Source organism: Heloderma suspectum, chromosome 2 (genome assembly GCF_057233095.1).
Source record: "Heloderma suspectum isolate Gila_16-S chromosome 2, 16-S_ref, whole genome shotgun sequence".
NCBI lineage: Eukaryota > Metazoa > Chordata > Lepidosauria > Squamata > Helodermatidae > Heloderma > Heloderma suspectum.
The window spans coordinates 339915951-339935847 of NC_139459.1; the positions used below are offsets into that span (position 1 = coordinate 339915951).

At 46.4% G+C, this 19897-nt stretch overlaps 1 protein-coding gene across 2 annotated transcripts; it reads right to left on the reverse strand.

The window, feature by feature from the left end:
- Positions 1-1039: 1039 nt before the first annotated feature.
- LOC146355161 (uncharacterized) lies at positions 1040-12970 on the reverse strand. 2 transcript variants are annotated; one of them, XM_084840730.1, is made up of 2 exons: positions 12916-12970; positions 1040-6562 (listed from the first exon to the last, which is right to left on the reverse strand). In XM_084840730.1, the coding sequence occupies exon 2, from the start codon at positions 6553-6555 to the stop codon at positions 5194-5196; it is 1362 nt and encodes a 453-aa protein (XP_084696856.1). In that variant the 5' UTR covers positions 6556-6562; positions 12916-12970; the 3' UTR covers positions 1040-5193. The 2 variants fall into 2 exon arrangements, with proteins under 2 accessions (XP_084696856.1, XP_084696855.1); XM_084840729.1 differs by having other exon boundaries at positions 1040-6565.
- Between the last annotated feature and the right edge of the window lie 6927 nt (positions 12971-19897).

Consider the following 19897-nt stretch of genomic DNA (forward strand, 5'->3'; position numbering starts at 1 on the left):
ACAGCAACTTCCTATATAATCAATGGAGAGGCAGTATGATGTAGTGCATGGGTGGTAACTTCTGGGGGTTGGGGGCTTTTTTTTGCACCAACAGCAAAAAATGTGGCAATTTTGCAATGAAACAAGGCGTGTGGGGAGCACAGCTCTTGTCTGCAGCAGAATGCTTCCAGGAATGCAAGTCTGCTTACAAAGACACAGGCACCCCACATGCATCGTTTCCTTGCAAAATTACTGTATTTGTTGCTACCACTGCAGCAGGGGGGGGGGGCAAAAATGGCCAGGGGTAGTTCACATGTTGTCGACCCCTGACATAGCGGATAAGTGTTGGGCTTGGATTGAAGAGACACAGATCCAAATTCCTCTTCAGCTACAAAGCTTGCTGGTTGATACTGGGCCAGTCACCATTTCTCAGTCTAACCTACCCTCACAAGTTTATTATGAGGATAAAAGGGGGTGGGGGCTAAGTATGCTGCCCTGAACTATTTGGATGGAGGTTGGGCTAATAATATAAAGTAAATGCCTGCAGAAGCCAGCATAGCTCAGTGGTAGGGTGCTTGCTTTGCATGCAGAAGGTCCCAGGTTCAATCCCTGGGGTCTCCAGGTAGGGCTGGAAAAACTGCTGCCTGAAACCCTGGAGAACTACTGCCAGTCAAGGTCAACAACAGAGGGCTAGATGGACCAATGGTCTGACTCAGTACTTCCCGTGTTCCTATGCGGCAATGCTCATCAGAGCTCAAGCCTGGGAATCTTTCAATAGCAAATCTCAGCTATGCAAAGTCTGAGCTTTGAACATGTAGAAAGTGCATCTTTACACAGAATGACAGTAGCTAGCCACTTCTCTTGATCCATACAGCTGGATTCAGATGAAAGGGCTTCCAGGCAAATTTAAGTACCAGACAACTTCTTTGGAATTGGCCATTGCTTCCTTCTCTGGCAGGCTCAGGCATGTTCCATCCTCTCCTACTCGGATCAGGAGCATGATGTAGCCTGCATTTGTGATTGCAAGGAACAAAGCAGGAATTACAGAAGGCTGATTGAAATGAGGCCCTTCAGCCAGCCCATTTGGCATTTCACTTGTTTGTCACACAGTCTTTTATTTATTTTTTAAAAAACGTTTTATACTCCTCTTCCATTAACATTTCAAGGGCAGATGAACTTGCTTGACCACTGATATATCAGAATGTAACCTGGTACACACATTCAGGACATTATTCTGCTTTTCAAGTTTGAATGCTGGCTTGATGCCCCACCCCCATCTGTTTTCAAAGAAGGGGAAGAGAAATACAAAATATAATTACACTGTGATACTTGCCTTGAAATTGAGATACCAGAATGAAGCATTGGTGTGCATGCATAAGGATCACACTTGAACTTGACTCTTGCACCCATTTTCAAGGATGCCGGGAGAAATGTAAAGCATAGCACAGTGGGATACCTTTCCTTGGGTACTTGAGAGATCATGGCATTTGGTGTGTATATTTACCACGTAATTCTCCATTCAACATTCAAATCCTATTACTATACCCATTTCCAAGGAGGGGAGGAAAGATGCAGATCTAAAACAAGGCCTCTCAGCACTGCTTTGCTTGTTATTTCAAATGAAGCAAAGACTCCTATTTTTTCAGTTTCAGAATGGTTGGTAAATATGAAACCCACCTTACTACGCTTCCACAGAGTTAATCTAACTCCTACTTGGGTCAGACCATTCAGGCATTACAAAAATGTACCTCTTCAGCCATGGCTGCATTCATACAAAGGCTGTACAAAGAATTATAGTATCCAAAGTATTGGACTCATGCCTATATCACAGGAAATGCCAGGCAACATGAAGGCCTCTTGAAACCCAATCCATACAGGGCATATTTTGTACAGGTCACTATGGGCCTTGGCCACCTCCCTATGATCAACTCCACTTAAGGGTGTGGATAGGTATTACATGTTACTATTATTTGACGCTCCCTCAATTTTCCCAGATACGTTAGGATTTCAAGTCCGATGATCATCACTATACCTCTCATTTGGACACTTTCCAGTTTATCAATGCTCACCTGGTGAATGCAATCCGAAGTAGCATTATCTCTCAAACGATTTTTTTCCCTTGTTGCAATTTTAAAAAATTTCTTAACACTTTATGGCAAGGGTATCAAAGCTCTTTCAGCCCAGGGGTCACATTCCAGTTGTGGGTGGCAATAAGATGCCCCAAATACCATATTTTAGTTTAAAGCTTTTACTGCAAGTAAGTAAGCCTTAAGAGAGACATTTAAACCTTTTAGAATGGGAAACAAAACTGCGCAAAAGTCAGTAAACCACTAAAAGAGACAGGAGGTTGGGGGAAAGGGGGCGTGGCCTTCTGGAGAACCCCAGAGGGCCAGATTGGAACCTCAGGTGTGTCAGATTTGGCCCATGGCCTGAACTTCAATACCCCTGCTTTATATTGTAGAACATTCGCTGCAATACATCAAAAGTACAAAATATGGTCTGGAAGCGGTGAGTTAACCCACCATTTATATTTTCTCCAAAGCACTTTATTTTAAACATCACACTCTAAGGCTGCAAACCTATACACACTGACCTGGGAGCAAGCATCACTCAGCATAGTGGGGCTTACTTCCAGGTAAGCATATGTAGGACTGCACTGCACAGCGTAAATACCCAACAAGCGTAGGACTCTGTGCATACTTTGGGAGCGTGAGACATAATTATTATGTTCAGAACAAAGGAAAAAACAATCACAGCAACACCCCTTCCCTACACTGGAAGAAGAAAACTATGAGTTAACCTCTTCAGAAAAGAAAACACAGCAGGCAGGAAAGTACATCTTTGCCATAACTAAGGTGAGAATGTTCTGATGTAAACTGAAGTAGGGGCTTAAAGGGGCAGATGAGGGAAATGTCCAAACACTATGTCAGATGCTTCTGGAGTTGTCAAATATTGAGGCAGCAGTCTTTTGTCTTGTTCCTCAGGGATTTCTTTCAAGGGCAACTCTCGGTCTTCCACCTGCTCCTGAATTGAGACTAGAGCCAGCTCCTGCCCCCCCCCCTCCCTCCCTCCTGACTGGCTCTCTCCTCGGCCAGCATCCCACCTCTTCTGACCCTTCCCCATCTCAGAACTCTCACCCTTGCTTCAGAGGGAGGCAAGAACCTCTACTGCTCATGCTCAGAAAAGCACCCAAGCACACACTCTATTTGGAAGCTCCGCCTCTCCAACCTGGTGCCCTCCCATTATTTTGGACGACAGTTCCCAGTATTCCTGACCATTGGCCATCCTGGCAGGGGCTGATGGGAGTTGACGTCCAAAACATCTGGAGGGCACCAAGTTAGGGAAGGCAGCTCCACACAATGGATGGATAACATTTGTAGTGGGGAGCCTTCTCTGCGCAGGTAGGCTTCCTGCATAATCAGGGTTCTAAATTATGTGGGGTGCCAACTTGAATCTCCCCACTGCAAAAATTACTCCTCCAACGTGTGCATGGCTTTGGGGCCAGTGACAAGGACACGAGGGAAGGGGCAGAGAGAACAGGCTCATCCTTGCTCTCCCGCTCAAGCAAATCTAATCATCTGGGGAGGGGAGACTTCTGAATAGGGCTGCACACACACGCACACAAAGAAAAGTGAATGTGGAGTGCATGGAGCCCACTTACACTTTCCCGTGTGGAAGCCTTAACACTGATCCCAAACCCAAGATGAAAATAATACTTAGCATTTCTATAGCACTTTTAGAATATTCAATCCACTTCACGTAGAATGTCTTGCTATAATTGTGAGAACAACCTTGTAAGATAGGTCAGTATTATGGGTGGGAGAGAACAGTGGCTTACCTAAGGCCATCTAGCGAGTATGTAGGAGGTGAGATTCAAACCAAGAACTTTCTGATTCATTACTCAGTCCCTTAGCCACTAATCTAAAGTCACCTGAAAAGCAACTAACCCCAATCTTCAATAGTCCCCGCTAAAAACAAAGCATTAGGAAAGTAATTACATTGACATTTGAAAGCTCTGATGTTGTTATTGTGAGCTGACTATGCATGCTAAGGACCAAGCAGGGTGAGACCCCAAATTGTTCTCAGACAGTGCCAGACATGGCCTTGAATGGAGTCTTTTTCCTGCTTGTTAAGATACGATGTGATGGATCAGAGCAGGTGAACACGTGAAGAACGTCTATTTAGCCTAGTATTATATACTCTGACAGCAGCGCTCCAAGGCAGAGATCTTTCCAAGCCCCAGCTACCCAAGACCCTTTAAGCTGGAAATGCCAGTGACTGAACCTGGGACCTTCTGCATGCAAAGCAGGTGATCACCACTGAGCCATGACTCCTCACCAACTTGACAGACATCCAAAATCAAGAGTAGCTTGGCCTTGGGGTGATGCAGGCTTATAACTGAGGCTCCAAGCAGTCAAGATTCCATAGCCTATTATCAGAAAAAATAGACATACTAGATCCTGTTTTCTTCTTTCTTTCCTTCCTTCCTTCCTTATGGGAAACCCTGTTACAGAGTAAAGGAGTTTTTTTTTCGTATGTAGTTTCCCGTCAGTGGTACAGTGGCAACATGGAGACACAGAGCAGGTCCAGGGGATGATGTGTATATGTTTTATGTACTACCACAGTAGAGAAAAGGGGAGGATGTTAGCATCGTCACAGAGTTTGGGATAAGTATTGATCAGACAAGGTCTCATGGCCTTTCTTTCTTTCTTTCTTTCTTTCTTTCTTTCTCTGCCACCACCTATTACAGCTTCCAAGGGTTTGGGAACAACCAATCGGAAACCAAAGAGTTTACTTGAAGGACACCAGGAGTCTCAAAATTCACAACCTACAGGACAACTCAGGAGCCGATATGTCCGAAGGTGCCTTTATTAAAACTAGTAATAAAAAGAAAGTACAGATAATCCACGGAAAATTCTAGGATCCAGTTACCAAATGGATGGAGAGTAGGAAGTCTGGAAAGTAGATCTTAACCACAGCCAGAAGGCGGGGGGGGGGGGGAGGACATTTTAAAAGTGTAGTATTGGCAGTATATCCAAACTCATTCAAGATCTTATGTCCTTGATGATATTCCTGCAATATGAGTTTGAGGTGGTGGGACAAAAGATCCTTTGGTAGATGGGGAAAGGCTAATTATTTGAGACACCTGGCTTTACTTCTTGTACAGTGGCTGCAATTATGGAGATGAACTTCCAGATAATCCTTCTTTTAGAATTAGCCAGTGTGGGTTTTCTGGTGCCTAGTCAGGTGTGAATTCCGATTAAACCTTTTCCCACATTTCAGGCACATGTAAGGTTTCTCTCCCGTGTGAATTCGCTGATGCTTCTTAAGACATGAGCTTTGGCTGAAGCATTTTCCACACTCTGAGCATTTGTAGGGCTTCTCTCCTGTGTGAATTCTCTGATGCTGGATCAAGTCTGAGATCCCACGATAGTTCTTCCCACACTCCGAACACAGATAAGGTTTTTCACCAGTGTGGATTCTCTTATGTACAACAAGGTGAGAGCTCTGAGTGAAGCATTCCCCGCATTCTCTGCAAATATAAGGTTTCTCTGCGGTGTGTATTCTCAAGTGTCTGATGAGATGGGAGCTGACCAGAAAGCCTTTCAGACAGACAGGGCACCCAAAAGGCTTCTCTCCTGTGTGGATTCTTTGATGAGCAACAAGATTAGAGCTCACGCTGAAGCTCTTTCCGCAATCAGGGCACTTATAAGGTTTCTCTCCGGTGTGGATTCTCTGATGTGCGATAAGGGTTGAACTTTGGGAAAAGCTCTTCCCACACTCGGGACATGTGTAAGGTTTCTCTCCCGCATGGATTCTTTGGTGCTTCACAAGGGCAGAGCTGTCGCTGAAGCGTTTCAAGCATTCACGGCAGACATAAGGTTTCTCCCCGGTATGAGTTCTTCGGTGTCTGATAAGGGGTGAACACCGTTTGAAGATTTTTCCACAATCTGGGCACTTATAGATTCTTCCTCCCTTCTTGACTGTGGCTTTGTTAGATGGCGCAGTATTTCCCTCCCGTGGTACAGCTTTACAACGTCTCTTCTTTGGGACATATCCATGTATCTCACTATCACAGGGGTCATCATCATCCCCAGGAATCTGGAAAACATTTATTTCATATTCTTCCAGGAGGGACTCATCCTGTTCTGTCTGTTCATGATCCTCCTCTTTCACCAGGATCTCCTTCTCCTCTTCCTCCAGAGGAATCTCCTCTTTCACCAGGATCTCCTTCTCCTCTTCCCCCAGAGGAATCTCATCTTTCACCAGGATCTCCTTCTCCTCTTCCCCCAGAGGAATCTCCTCTTTCACCAGGATCTCCTTCTCCTCTTCCCCCAGAGGAATCTCCTCTTTCACCAGGATCTCCTTCTCCTCTTCCTCCAGAGGAATCTCCTCTTTCACCAGGATCTCCTTCTCCTCTTCCTCCAGAGGAATCTCCTCTTTCATCAGGATCTCCTCCTCCTGAGGGATCTCTTCCTTTTTCACCAGGTACTTCTTTTCCTCTTCCTCTAGGTTCTCATCTTCCTCTAGAGGGAACTTCTCCTTTTTCACTAGGTTCTCCTCCTCTTTCATCATCTCTAACCTGCTAGAATAAAGAGATATCCTTTATAAGTAATATTTATATTTATTTCATTTATATCTCGCTTTTCCCCCTCTTTAAGGAACCCAAGGCGGAGTACATAATCCTCCTCCTCTCCATTTTATCCTCCCAATAACAACCCTGTGAGGTAGGTTGGGCTGAGAGTCTGTGACTAGCCCAAAGTCATCCAGTGAGCTTTCATGGCCAAGTGGGAACTAGAACCTGGATCCCCCAACTCCCAATGCTCTAAGCGCTACACCACACTGGCTCTCATGGTGCATTGGCAAAAATGGTACATTAGCAAAAAGAAGTAGGGAAATCGGAGACACAACTGGGAAAGAAGGAACACAGGTTGTTTATAAGGAGAAGATTAAATTAAACAAGAGGAGCTACACTTCCAATATGAGGGTGGGATTGTACTCAGGGCTGCCTGTGTTGTATGTAGTTTGATTCTACCAAGTCAATGTATGGTATCGAAAACACAATATGGCATCCTGCTAATCTCAACTTCTTTTTTAAAAAACAAGAACACAAGCAAGTTTCTAGGCCTCAGTAATAATTAGCATTTATATAGCACTTCAGAGTGTTCAAGGCATTTCACATCCATTATTTCAGTAATCTGTACAACAGCCCTGTAAAATAAGCAGTAGGAATTATCCTTTGTTGCAAATGGAGTAGCTGACAGTTAACCATTTCCCTAAGATCACTTAGTCGGATTGTGGCTCAGGTAAGGTTTGAACAAAGGGCTTTCTGAGTCACACATCACACTCTTCTCTTGCAGCTGCAGAGAAGGAAAAATATATGAGATGTGTTAAAGAAACCAGACCCGAGCTAAGCATACCACTCAGTGGTTGCGGGTTTCTTAACACTTCTCAGAAAATCCCCATAACCAAGACATCCTCCCTTAAGCCAGTGAGATATGAGGAAAATGAAAGCAGAATCACCAGTGACATCAGAGTAGGGATGGCGGAGAATTTCTCCCCGAAACTTCGGGGGGCCGAGCGCCAACGTGTTCGGCCCCCCGAACAAGTTTCGGGGAGAAATCCTCCGAACCCCCCGCCGCACCCCGCACCCCCCCCGGGACGGGACTTACCTTCACCGAATGTCCCTCCCGGTGGCGGGTCCGGCCGGCAGTTCGGCGGGTGATCTAGCGGGGAGGGAGCGGCAGCCGGTCTTTTGACCGGCTGCCGCCGCCGCCGCCACTGCAATCAAAGAAAAAAAAAACAACGCCCCGATAGGCTACGTGACGATTGACATAGCCTATCACGGCTGACTTTGCAAATCTAGCCGTGATAGGCTACGTGAATCGTCACGTAGCCTATCACGGGTGACGTTAAAAAAAAAAAAAAGCGCGTACGGATAATGGCGGCCCCCATAGGGAGCCGCCATTACCGTTCCTTATTTGGTCGCTGTAGTCTACGTAAATGTTTACGTAGACTACGGCGAAAATAAGGGCAACGCTATTTGCGTTGCCCTTATTTTCGCCGTAGTTTACATAAACATTTATGTAGACTACAGCGACTAAATAAGGAACGCGAATGGCGGCTCCCTATGGGGGCTGCCATTAGCGTACGCGCTTTTTTTTTTTTTTAACGTCACCCGTGATAGGCTACGTGACGATTCACGTAGCCTATCACGGCTGACTTTGCAGATCTAGCCGTGATAGGCTACGTGACAATTCACGCCTATTTTTTTTAACGCCTATCAGGGGGCATTTAAAAAAAAAAAACAAAAACTTTCGCGTTCGCGGCCGGGCGAGGTGGGAAGCCTCCTCCCCGGCCTGAATTTCGGCCGGGGCGAGGCGGGAAGCCTCCCCCCCAGCCTGAATTTCGGCCGGGGCGAGGCGGGAAGCCTCCCCCCCCCAGCCTGAACTTCGCGGGGGGAGCAGCGAAGCGCCTCCCCCCCACCGCAAACGTCCTTCGACGAGAGGTAAGGGACTTTCGTCCACCCCTACATCAGAGCCAGTAATTTGGAGCAGCAAGAGGGGGGCAGGGGGGGAGCATACCATTTTTTCCTCCTTTGGTGCCAATGATTCAACCTAGAGAAAAAACAGAGGTGCACCAGTGGAAAGGCTTGTGTGAATGTTTGTCTGGGGGAGGAGGGGGGCTCACAGCTAACTGTGTCCAAAGTAGTGTCAGGAATATTACTGACTCTTAATACAGGAGGGAAATTATGACTTGATAGGTATAACTGAGACTTGGTAGGATGACTCTCATGACTGGAATACAGCAATTGAAGGATATAACTTGTTCAAAAAGAACAGGAAGAACAGAAAGGGAGGTGGGGTTGCACTATATGTGAAAAATACATATCTCTGCACAGAAATACAGGAGGATGAGCTTGGTAGCCCCATCGAGAGCATCAGGGTTAAAATAAATTGAGCAAAGAATAAAAGGAACATGGTGGTCGGAGTCTACTACCGGCCACCCAATCAGGGAGAAGATGAGGATGAAACTTTGGAAAAGCAAACAGCCAATGTTTCAAGGAAGCATGATGTAGTAGTAATGGGGATATTTCCAATTTCCCTGATATTTGTTGGGAGACAAATTCTGCAAAACTTGGCCCCTCCAGGAAATTCCTGACTTGTGTGGCGGATAACTTCCTCCTACAGAAAGTAGAGGAAGGAACTAGAGGACTGGCTATCCTTGACTTGATCCTAACCAACAGAGATGACTTAGTGGGTAAAGTAGCAGTTACAGGAACTCTGGGGGAAAGCAACCATGTTGTACTTGAGTTCAAGGTTCTAAAGGAAGCAAAAGCCAAGTGTAGCCAAACGCATACCCTGGATTTTAGGAACGCTGATTTTAATAAACTCAGAACAATGATAAGTAAGGTCCCATGGCAAGCGACGCTAACGAGAAAAAGAGTCCAAGATGGGTGGGAGTTTTTAAAAAAGGAAATTCTAAAGGCACACTTACAAACAATTCCAACAATTACAAATGTAACAGAAGAAGCCAATGTTGCTTCACAAAAAGCTTAGAGATGACCTGAAAACAAAGAAATAAACATATAGGAAGTGGAAAGAAGGCCAAGCAACAAAGGAAGAGTACAGGCAGGTAGCACAGAATTGCAGGGATGGCGTCAGGAAGGCTAAAGCTGAGAACAAGCCAAGGTTAGCGAGGGATGCTAAAAGCAACAAAAAGGCTTTCTTCAGCTACATGCATAGTAAAAGACAGAGGAAAGAAATGGTGGTTCAGCTATTAAATAAGGAAGGCAAAATGATAACAGATGACAAAGAAAAGGCAGAGGTGCTCAATTCCTACTTTGGCTCAGTCTTCTCCCAGAAGAGGGTCTATGACCCCCCTGGCAAAGGCAAAGTACAGGCTGAAGGAGCAGGATTGCAGCTTGAGATTGATAGGCATATGGTCAAGGAACACCTAATGACTTTGAGTGAGTTCAAATCTCCAGGGCCAAATGAACTGCACCCTAGAGTAATAAAGGAACAGGCAGAAGAACTCTCAGAACCGCTGTCTATTCTCTTTGAGAAATCATGGAGGACGGGTGAAGTGCCAGATGATTGAAGGAGGGCTATTGTTGTCCCTATCTTCAAAAAGGGTAAAAAGAAGGAACCTGGGAACTACAGACCAGTCAGTCTGACATCAATCCCTGGGAAGCTTCTGGAACAGATGATAAAGCAATCCATCTGTACGCACCTTGAAAACAATGCAGTGATTACTCGAAGCCAATATGGATTTGTCAAGAACAAATCCTGCCAGACAAATCTGATCTCATTTTCGGATCAGGTCACCTCCCTTGTGGGCTGTGGGAATGCTGTGGACATAATATACCTTGACTTCAGCAAAGCTTTTAGCAAAGTGCCCCATGATATCCTGATGAGCAAACTAGCCCAAACTAGATGAAACAACGATCACGTGGATCCACAGCTGGCTACAGGATCGGACTCAAAGCGTGCTTATCAATGGGATCTTCTCAAACTGGGGAGAGGTAATGAATGGGGTACCACAGGGCTTAGTCCTGGGCCCAGTGCTCTTCAACATTTGTATTAATGACTTGGAGGAGGAGGTGCAGGGAATGCCGATCAAATTTGCAAATAGCACAAAATTGGGCGGGATAGCTAATACTTTGGAAGACAGAAACAAAATTCAAGTGATCTTGGTAGACTGGAGCGCTGGGCAGAAAATAACAGAATGAAATTGAATAGGGATAAATGCCAAGTTCTGCACCTAGGAAAAAGAAACCAAATGCACAGTTACAGGATGGGGGATACATGACTCAACAACACTATAAGCAAGAAGGATCTTGGAATTGTTGTCGATCACAAGCTGAATATGAGCCAACAATGTGATGTGGCTGCAAAAAAGGCCAATGCTATTTTGGGCTGCATTCATACAAGCACAGCTTCCAAATCCCGGGAAGTACAAGTTCCCCTCTACTCAGCACTGGTTAGGCCTCATCTGGAGTACTGTGTCCAGTTCTGGGCACCGCACTTTAAGAAGGATGCAGACAAGCTGGAGAGGGTTCAGAGGACGGCAACAAAGGGGACTGGAAACAAAGCCCTATGAAGAGAGACTGAAAGAACTGGGCATGTTTAGCCTTGAGAAGACTGAGGGGAGATATGATAGCACTCTTCAAGTACTTGAAAGGTTGTCACAGAGAGGAAGGCCAGCATCTCTTTTTGCTCATCCCAGAATGCAGGACACAGAATAATGAGCTCAAGTTACAGGAAGCCAGGTTCTGGCTGAACATCAGGAAAATCTTCCTGTTAGAGCAATATGACAATGGAACCAACTCCCTAGGGAGGTGGTAGGCTCTCCCACACTGGAGGCATTCAAGAGGAGGCTGGACAGCCATCTGTCGGGAATGCTCTGACTTGGATTCCTGCATTGAGCAGGGGGACTCGATGGTCTTGTAGGCCCCTTCCAACCCTACTATTCTATGATTCCATTTTTATCCTGCCCTTCCTCCAAGATGCTCAGGGCAGGGCGTGGGTTCCTCTGCCCTCTCACCTGATCAGAGATACATGAACACAGGGATTTGTCTTAAGTAGAGAGAGATCCATTTAGCCCAGTGGGGTCCTGGTCTGGTTGACAGTGGCTCTCCGGGAGCCAGAGAAAAGTGTTCTGCTGGCCCTGCTCCACGAGATCCCATAACTAAAAAAAGCCCTGTATAGGTGTGTATGATGATGATGGCTCATAAGGTATGTCATTTGGGAAGATTGCCTTTGTCCTCATTCTGTGTCAGGGTGGATTCAAATGTTCAGGAACATCATGTGGTTCAGACCCATGAAAATGAACATGCAACATGCCTCATTTGAAAGTGCCCACATGTCAAAATCTCCTTGAAGCCTGAGAAAGGACGGCATCAGGGAGAAAGCTCCTTCCCCTTGATCTGCTAGATTGTCACCTAAGCTTCTGAATGTGCCTTTAGGCTCTACAGGCACATTCAAACAAGCAATCCCCTAATATGCACTCTCTCCAGGCGCGGGAGTATGTGGCCAGAGCCCCTTCCTTCCAGGGTGACATGTTTAGAATGGGCCTGCAGGCGCACTTTCATTCTACCTCTCCTATGCTGAGCTACCTTCCCACTTACACCGAGATCTTCAATACCTTTACCGGGAAATGAGTGCTGCTGATTTCGATGGGACCCGATTCCAAGGAAGAGCCTCTCGAAATGCAGTTCCGGGACACTTGCGAACACTTAATGCGGAACAGTGATATCTTGCTATGGCTTCATTGTTTATTTAGAGGAGCAGGAGAGAAGCGCTCTGCACATGCGCAGAGTCACACTTGTTCTCCATGTCGCTCTCTCTGCCTGTGTTCGAGGGCTGAGCCCTGAGCCCAAGACACCTTGCCGGGCTCCTCTGCCGGCTTCCTCGAAAGTAAGTCCCACCGAGGTCAAGGGCGCTCTCTCTCACGTCAGTGTGCGCGGGGTTGCAGCCCAATCCCGGCACGAATCAAGCCCGCCTGGGTCGATGGCAGAGGCTTCACATTACGCGCTCCCGTCCCTTCCTCTCTGGCCGGCTAATGCAACAAGGGCGCAGTCCGATGCATGAACCCCCAGCGTCCCGCGCCCAGGCACGCTGGCTGGAGGACGCTGGGGGTTGCAGGGCTTTTCTGCCTAAACGCGCGTGGGGTTGCGCCCGAAAGCTGCCTCCACAGTCCGGATCTCCCCCGTGGCCTCGTTTCTAAGCGATGAGCAGCTAATGGCTGCTGCAGCGCCCCGGGAGAAGAACCCATTCCAGGCTGCGGCAGTCCCCGCTTCGGCCGCGCTCGCAGGGAAAGCTGGAACCGGCGCCGCCCCCGCCGCCCCCGCCGCCCCCGCCTCCCCCGCGGCTGTTCGGGCCCAGAGCCCCCGGGATGCGCCGGAGCGGCTCGGGCGCCGCGCCGCATACGCACCTCCACGGCCCCGCGGCTGCAGGCCCGGCCCGGCCCGGCGCGCCGCCTCGCCTCCCTCGCTCGCTCGCCGCGCCTCCTTTTGTTCTTCTGCCGCTCCCCCGCCCCGGATCTGCTCGTCCGGATTCGTCCGCCGGGCTGGCCGCGCACCGCCGCCCCCAGCCTGAGCCAGCCCCTTCCTGTGCCGCCCCATCTGCGAGCCGGGCTGCAACCGCCGCAAGTCTCCGCCGCGGCTCGGGCATCTCCAGGCAGCCCCAGGGAACGAGGAGCCGTGGGGCGGGCGGCCGCTGAGGAGGGTCTCCTGCCGCTTCGCCCCAGCCCCCTGCCTGTCGGACGTCTATGCGTGACTCGCGGTGGCAATCCGCTGAAACGCGCGCGCCGAGGCGGGAGGCTGCGGCTGCCCGTGCCTCGCTGGCTGCCGCTGCAAGGACTACCACGTGTTTGTTTTTGTAACTTCTGCCCTCTCAGTTACGTGCTCAAAGGTTCAAAGTCTGGGGATGGGAGACATACAGTGCATTGAGCATCCGTATCCCTCACGCCATGGAGAACCACAAAGGTAGCTTATCGCACAGCATGTAAGCTAGGACTTACCAGAGCTTAGTCCCAGAACTGGTTTTTATGGCCAAGACTCAGTCCTAGAAAATAGGGAGTTGGGGTGCAATCCTATGCATGTTTAGCCAGAAAAAAGCCCTACAACTCCCAGCATGTTCCAGCCAGCCATGCTGGCAGGGGCATGCTAGGAGTTTAGGATTGTGCCCTTAGTCTTTTTTCTTTTTTTTTTAAAGCCATATAAGCTAGTGGCCATGAGTATATCTTGTGGAAGTGAAATCCATATATTCAGTTGTGTGAAGAAGCCCAGTATTTTGTCTGTCCTGAACCTTTGGCCATTAAACTTCACCTGCCTTGCAACAGCAGGCTGCAGTAAAAGAAAGAGGGCTTTCTGCTCCTCCACCTGACCTGTTTCCATCCCAGCTGGTCATTATAAGAACTCTGTAACTTTAAGAACTTGTGTTTGACTTTCCTTTTTCTGCCCCTCCCCATTCCTTTTCTCTTTTGTGTCCTGCCTTTTAGATTGTGGGCAGAGATTGTCTTGATTTTTATTGATCTGTAAGCTGCTTCTGAGACTTTTTGGCTGAAGAGTGTAGTAAAAATATTATAAATACATAAATACACCTCTCTTACATCTTCTCCAGTTGTCTTTTTTTTTAAACTAAACCCTAAATGTTCCTCATGTGGGGGCGCTCCATCCAATACATTGAACCCCCCTGCCCCCCTCATACCTCTCCTCAAAGTTGCCAGATCCTGGAACATGAAGAATCATAATCAGTGCCTTCTCATTAGCCAGGCAAAACTTGCCCTGCATGGGTATGATGTTGTCTTCTCAATGGAGCACCTCTATTTAGAATCATTCAGTTCAACCAAGGGTAAAATTTCAGTTGAAGTAAGAGTGCAAAATAATGTGTTTTAGGAAGAGCACATCTTCCATTCTCAAGGTGAAACAAAAAGTGCATGAAGGTTGAAATGTGAATGTAAATCTACCTTTCTACATGACCCAGTGTCATGTTAAGAACTGGATTCATATAGCAGAAGAAGGGCACATTTATTGTCACCTGTAAAAACCAACCTTTCGTCATTTTAAAGGTGTCTCCCCTTATTGCTCTTCTTTTACCCACCTGCTCTTTTGTCCTTAAAAAAAAAAGACATTGTTCCTTTAGAAACACACTCTTCATTCTTGCCTTTTTAAGGTTGTAAGCCAATGAACAGAGTTTATTATGGATTTAATGCTGCACAGCACCTAGCTATGCTATACAAATAAGTAACAGTTGGCATTTATATCATACTTTAATGTATCCAAAGGCATGTATTACAATTGCCTCACTTTGTCTCCAAGGTACTCAGGGTCCTTTTTGGCTCTTTTATCCTCACAACAACCCTGTAAGGTAGGTTAAAGCTGAGAGAAAGGGGCAGAGATTGAGAGCAGAAGAATAGATGAATTTATATGGAGGGAAAAATAAAAGTGGGGCCTGTTTCTCTGACCCCACCCCAGAATGTCCACCAAGAATTCAAAGCTCAGTTGCTTCTTTTCTTCATGCCTTTGACAGTGACAAGAGATCACAGCTGCAAAGATCCTTTTTTCTACCTCTGGTCCCATCATCTCTCCCAAGTACCTTCACTTTATTTTTAGTGACAACTTCTGTTCTTCTCCCAAAGGCACAGGAAGCTTTAACACAGGCAACCTAAAGTCAGAGGGAGTTCCCACTCCAGTCCGATCCCTAGATCTCCCCCTGCCTGTCGGCTACACACTAAATAATCCTTGTCTGGTGCCTCTTATTCTACTCGGTCTCCAGGATGCCCTTGAAGTATTTGATCCATTGACCTGGTTTGTACAACATGTTGAGCTTACTGTGGGTTGTTTAACCCAAGATGAGCCACGGAGTGTGCCGGGCGCTATTTTGAATATACCAATTGTGGCAATGCCACGTTGGCCAAACCCAGCCACTGTGGGTTATTCAAGGGTTAAATAACCCACGGTTTATAGTAGGGTTATGCACGGTTTGTTTAACCTTTGAACAACCCACCATAGGTAGGTTCGGATCACATGCATATTCAAAATGGCACCTGGCACACAAAATGGTGTCTGTGACTCATTGGGGGTTACATAACCCATGGTGAACCTGGTGTGTCGTATGAATTGGGCCATTCAGTTACTTGGGGGAGACTCACGAAAGAGAGAGACTGAAAGAGCAGCAGCCTGTTCTTGGTGACCAGCAGCAAGCAGTGGCCTCTGATGGAGAAGTAAAAGCCTGCTTTCCAGTTTTAAAAAGCAATGCTTACTTTACTACAAAATCCACAGCTGAGCAAATACCTTTATTAGGACCAACCAAAATAGTTTCTTGAAAGAAACCGCTTGCCAGCAGTGGTTCATCAGGGTAGGCCTTTGGACATCGAGAGCCCCACTCAAAAGAATAAGCAGGAGGGTCCTCAAACACAGCAGGCCTGCCATACGACATTTTGAAGTAAGTGAAGTAATACACATTACCATCTAATGTGTGGGGGAATCAAACCAATCAGTCCAGCCTCTAAAATGGCCTAGCTGCACCACAGCCTGCCATGATTGAAATCTGCCTGCAAGCAAGATCTGCTTTCCTTGAAGCCTTTCTCCATAATCCAAAGTGCACACATGTGCTGTAGTTGCTCAGTACTAAAGATGACGATGCACTCTATACATGTATTCTACACATGTTCAGATGAACTCTCAGCTTGATTATTGATTACAGGGCAGAGCTGTAACCACCACTACCACCGAAATTATGGAACACTGTTTCACTGTAGACTTAATAGAAGTCCAATAATTAAACTAGAATACTTGATTCATAATTTCCTTGAAGGGCTTCTTGGCTACCAGTCAGGGTGGCTATATATTACCTGCGATATTGGAGACAGCTGCTCATGAAGCCATCATGAACCAAGGCTGCTCCTATCAAAGATATTGTTTCACCACCACCACTACAGAAATGTGTGCTGGGAAAGGAGGCCGTTTTGAGTCACATATTCCATCTGCACTGCCAAGACAGGCCTCCACACCTCCCACTTACCTGTCCCACCCTGTTAGTATTTTTAAAATTAGCACTGAGAGATGAACCTCTTTATATTTATCAGTCCCAATTCCGTAGCACAGCACATACTAGAGACCGTATTTCCAATGCAGGACTAACGCTGTAAGCTTAGATATGTCCACACAAGTGAGTTCCATGGAGTTCAGTGGGGCTTACGCCCAGGTAAGTGGAATGCAGCCTAACTCTCACAAGAACATAGGAATCTTCCTTCTGCCAGGTCAGAATATTTGTCCCCAAAACCTTGTTTTAGTTGTTTCATGGGGTGGTGGTATTTTAGTGGATAATTGGTTTTAGTTGTTTTAAATTTTGTATGTTTTAACTTTTGTTTTAAGTCGCTTTTGAGTCTTTTGAAAAAGCCATTTAAGAAATCTAATAATAACCCAGTATTTTCGATGTTGCTCAAGACTCTGGAGACTTCAAGGCTCTTTCCCATCACTTGCTTCCTGATCCTTTTTGACCAGTGATGCCAGGGTACTGAACCTGGATCTTTCTGCATACAAGCACTGTAGTCATCCAACAAAGACTCGATCTCCACCTCAACAGGCTTTATTATGCAAAACAGGCTATTAGCAATGTGGATTCCAGTCTTGAGTGGCTTCTGACAATCCGAATCTAAGTTCTTTGACTAAGCTGCCACAACCCTAACTAGCTTACTTAAAGATCTCTTTGAGAGATGCACTATGGCAGGATCGAAAGCTGTTGCAAATCTCAACGTGCTCTACAGTACAGAACCTGAAAGGCTTTCTCAGTCCCGCCCTCAGGGAGGATCTTCCCCTAAAGACCTCCAGTGATAGGCCAACCTGGTAGACCGCCTTAATTTCTTCATTTGCTCCACCCTCTTAGTTCTAGTCTGATCTGTGCATCTGCCATGCTCACCCCTCCCCTTCTGCAAGCAGCTCATTTCCAACAGAAGGAGACTGGGTGGTTGCGCCTTGCTCTGATTAGCTTGCCCTTGAGAAGATTAAGCCCCGTTGCTCTGTCCTTGAGCTCTTTGAGGAATTTCCTTCCTCATCCCCTGGCCCATTTCATCTTCTGGTTCCGACTCTGATTCCACGGTCTCTGCAAGGAGTCTGGGCCCAATCCTGACTTCATGTGCTCTAGTCAAACAGTGGAAATTCTCCATATGAAAGGACACAACAAACTGCAACTCTGTTACTGTATCCCCATTCTTTCCAAGACGCAAGACTGAGCTCATGTAAAATCTTGTATTAGAAAACAGTCAGGCTAGCTTGGCTGCTTAACGTAGGCAACAACACACAAGTCAAGACTGAACTCTTGTGCAACGCGGTAAACCTTTACAAGCCCTCTCCACCCCACTTGCATTGATAACTTGTATGACCAGCTGTATATCTTCCAACCTTTACTGCTCATACATGCCTACCCAAGATGGATGATGGGAATTCACTATGATAACTCACTGTGGTCATTCCAGGGTGTGAATAGCTCCACAGGAGCTTGCTTTGCCAGGACAAGAGAGCCAATGGAGTCCTGTTGGACACAGCAACTTCTAGGAACTACTCTTGGGTGACCCACTGGAGTCTTCGCCGGTCCATGGCACTTCACTGTGCAACGTGTTGACTCCATGCTGGAACCCCAGTTTGCTCAAGTAACCTGGAGAGGGAAACATGCAGTCGGGGCTGGTGGCTCCAATATCAGAGGGGCTGTGAATTCGCTCTGGGTTTCAGTTAGAACCAATCAGAACTATAAAGGAGCTATCCGAGGTGCTGAGGAGCTATCCAATGGTCCGGCATGATGGGAGTTGCAGTCCAACATCATCTGGGGGGCCACTGCACTCTGCTTGCATTCTGAGCATGTATAGAGTGCCTGCTCGGATGCCCAGTGTAAGAACCCTTTGGCTAAAGGTTAATCTAGTTCAGGTTCCTGCTTTTCACAGTAGCTCTGCCAGATACCTTCAGGAACCCCACAAGCAGTGTCTGGCATTTCCACCCACAGCAATTCTGTGTGGTTTCTTCCTATTACAGCACAATCCTAGGCAGGTCTACTTAGACAATGGGACTTACTCCAAAGTAAGTGTGTATAGCAGTGCAGCCTTAAGTTATTTAATTAACTGGATTTTATGCCCTTCTTGACATAAAGCTACACCACACCCAATATGCCACAGCTTTTTTTTAGCATGCAGCATTCCAATTCCATCTTGGCTGGGAGGCTTCTAGAATTTGCGGAAAAATGCCTTTGAGGTGGGCATTTTCCCCTATGGCCCTTTGGCTTCTGTAATAAGCATTCATGTCCTCATATATGCTCATTATTACCTTCTATCTAGAACATTTACACATTCACGCCTTAGCACTGTGTTGTTCCAAACTAGATGGTTCCAATTTTATTTATACTGATCTGCTGGGCTATTGCTTTTGCAGGCTACTGCTAAATTTATTTCTGCTCTTATTCTATTGGTTTTTGTAGTTATTGCTTAATTTTTATTTAAAAAACTATCTTGAGAATTGTCTTGTGGAAAGGCGGGACTGAATTGTTTAAATGTAAATAAAATAGACATTGCCATTTTAAAGATATATTTATCTTGAGCTTTTGAGCACATGGCTGCCTTTTGTATTGCTGCAGCTATAGGAATGCAGCAGAACTATTGTAGCACAGGGCTGGGTAGAAGGCGGATCTGGATTTAGTGGTAGATCTCTTGGTGATCTGCAGTAGATTGGCAGGGATTTCTGGCTCTCAATTATTTAACAATAGCAGCAGCAAAATGAGTCCTTTTCCTGACCTAAATTATACTGCTGAAATTAAGAAAGTTTGGGATTAGCAGGAGTGTATTTTTGTATGGAACGACTGTGAACTCCATTCAGTTTTGTGATTTATTCAAATTCCTGGATTCACAATTATTTGATTCTAAGTATATGTCTTTCGCACCAGGCTCCAGTTGGTGGATCTCAGGGTTCTAGTAAAAAGGCAAAGTAGATCACACAAGCCTGAAGTCTAACCTACCCTACCCTAGCAGATGAAATACTTACTGTCACCCTGCAATAAGTTGAGCTTTGTAGTATATGCTATTTGTCTTTTAGTAATTTGCTCCATCCAGAGGAGGACAGAAGGGAAGACAGTTTTTGAAAACAGTTCCTCAGGTAATTCAGCTCAGTACAAAGATATTTTACTAGCAGAAGACATTTTTCAAAAACATATCGGACCATTGGGGTGGGGGGAGTGTGTTAGGGGTGAAAGTGAGAAGAGGGGCAGATCTCACATTTGTAAGACAAAGTTCCATCTTCCCGTCTATATATGAGAGCCAGTGTAGTGTAGTGGTGAGAGTGACTGACTGGGAGCCGGGAGATCCAGGTTCTAGTCCCCACTTGGCCATGGAAGCTCACTGGGTGACTTTGGGCCAGTCACAGACTCTCAGC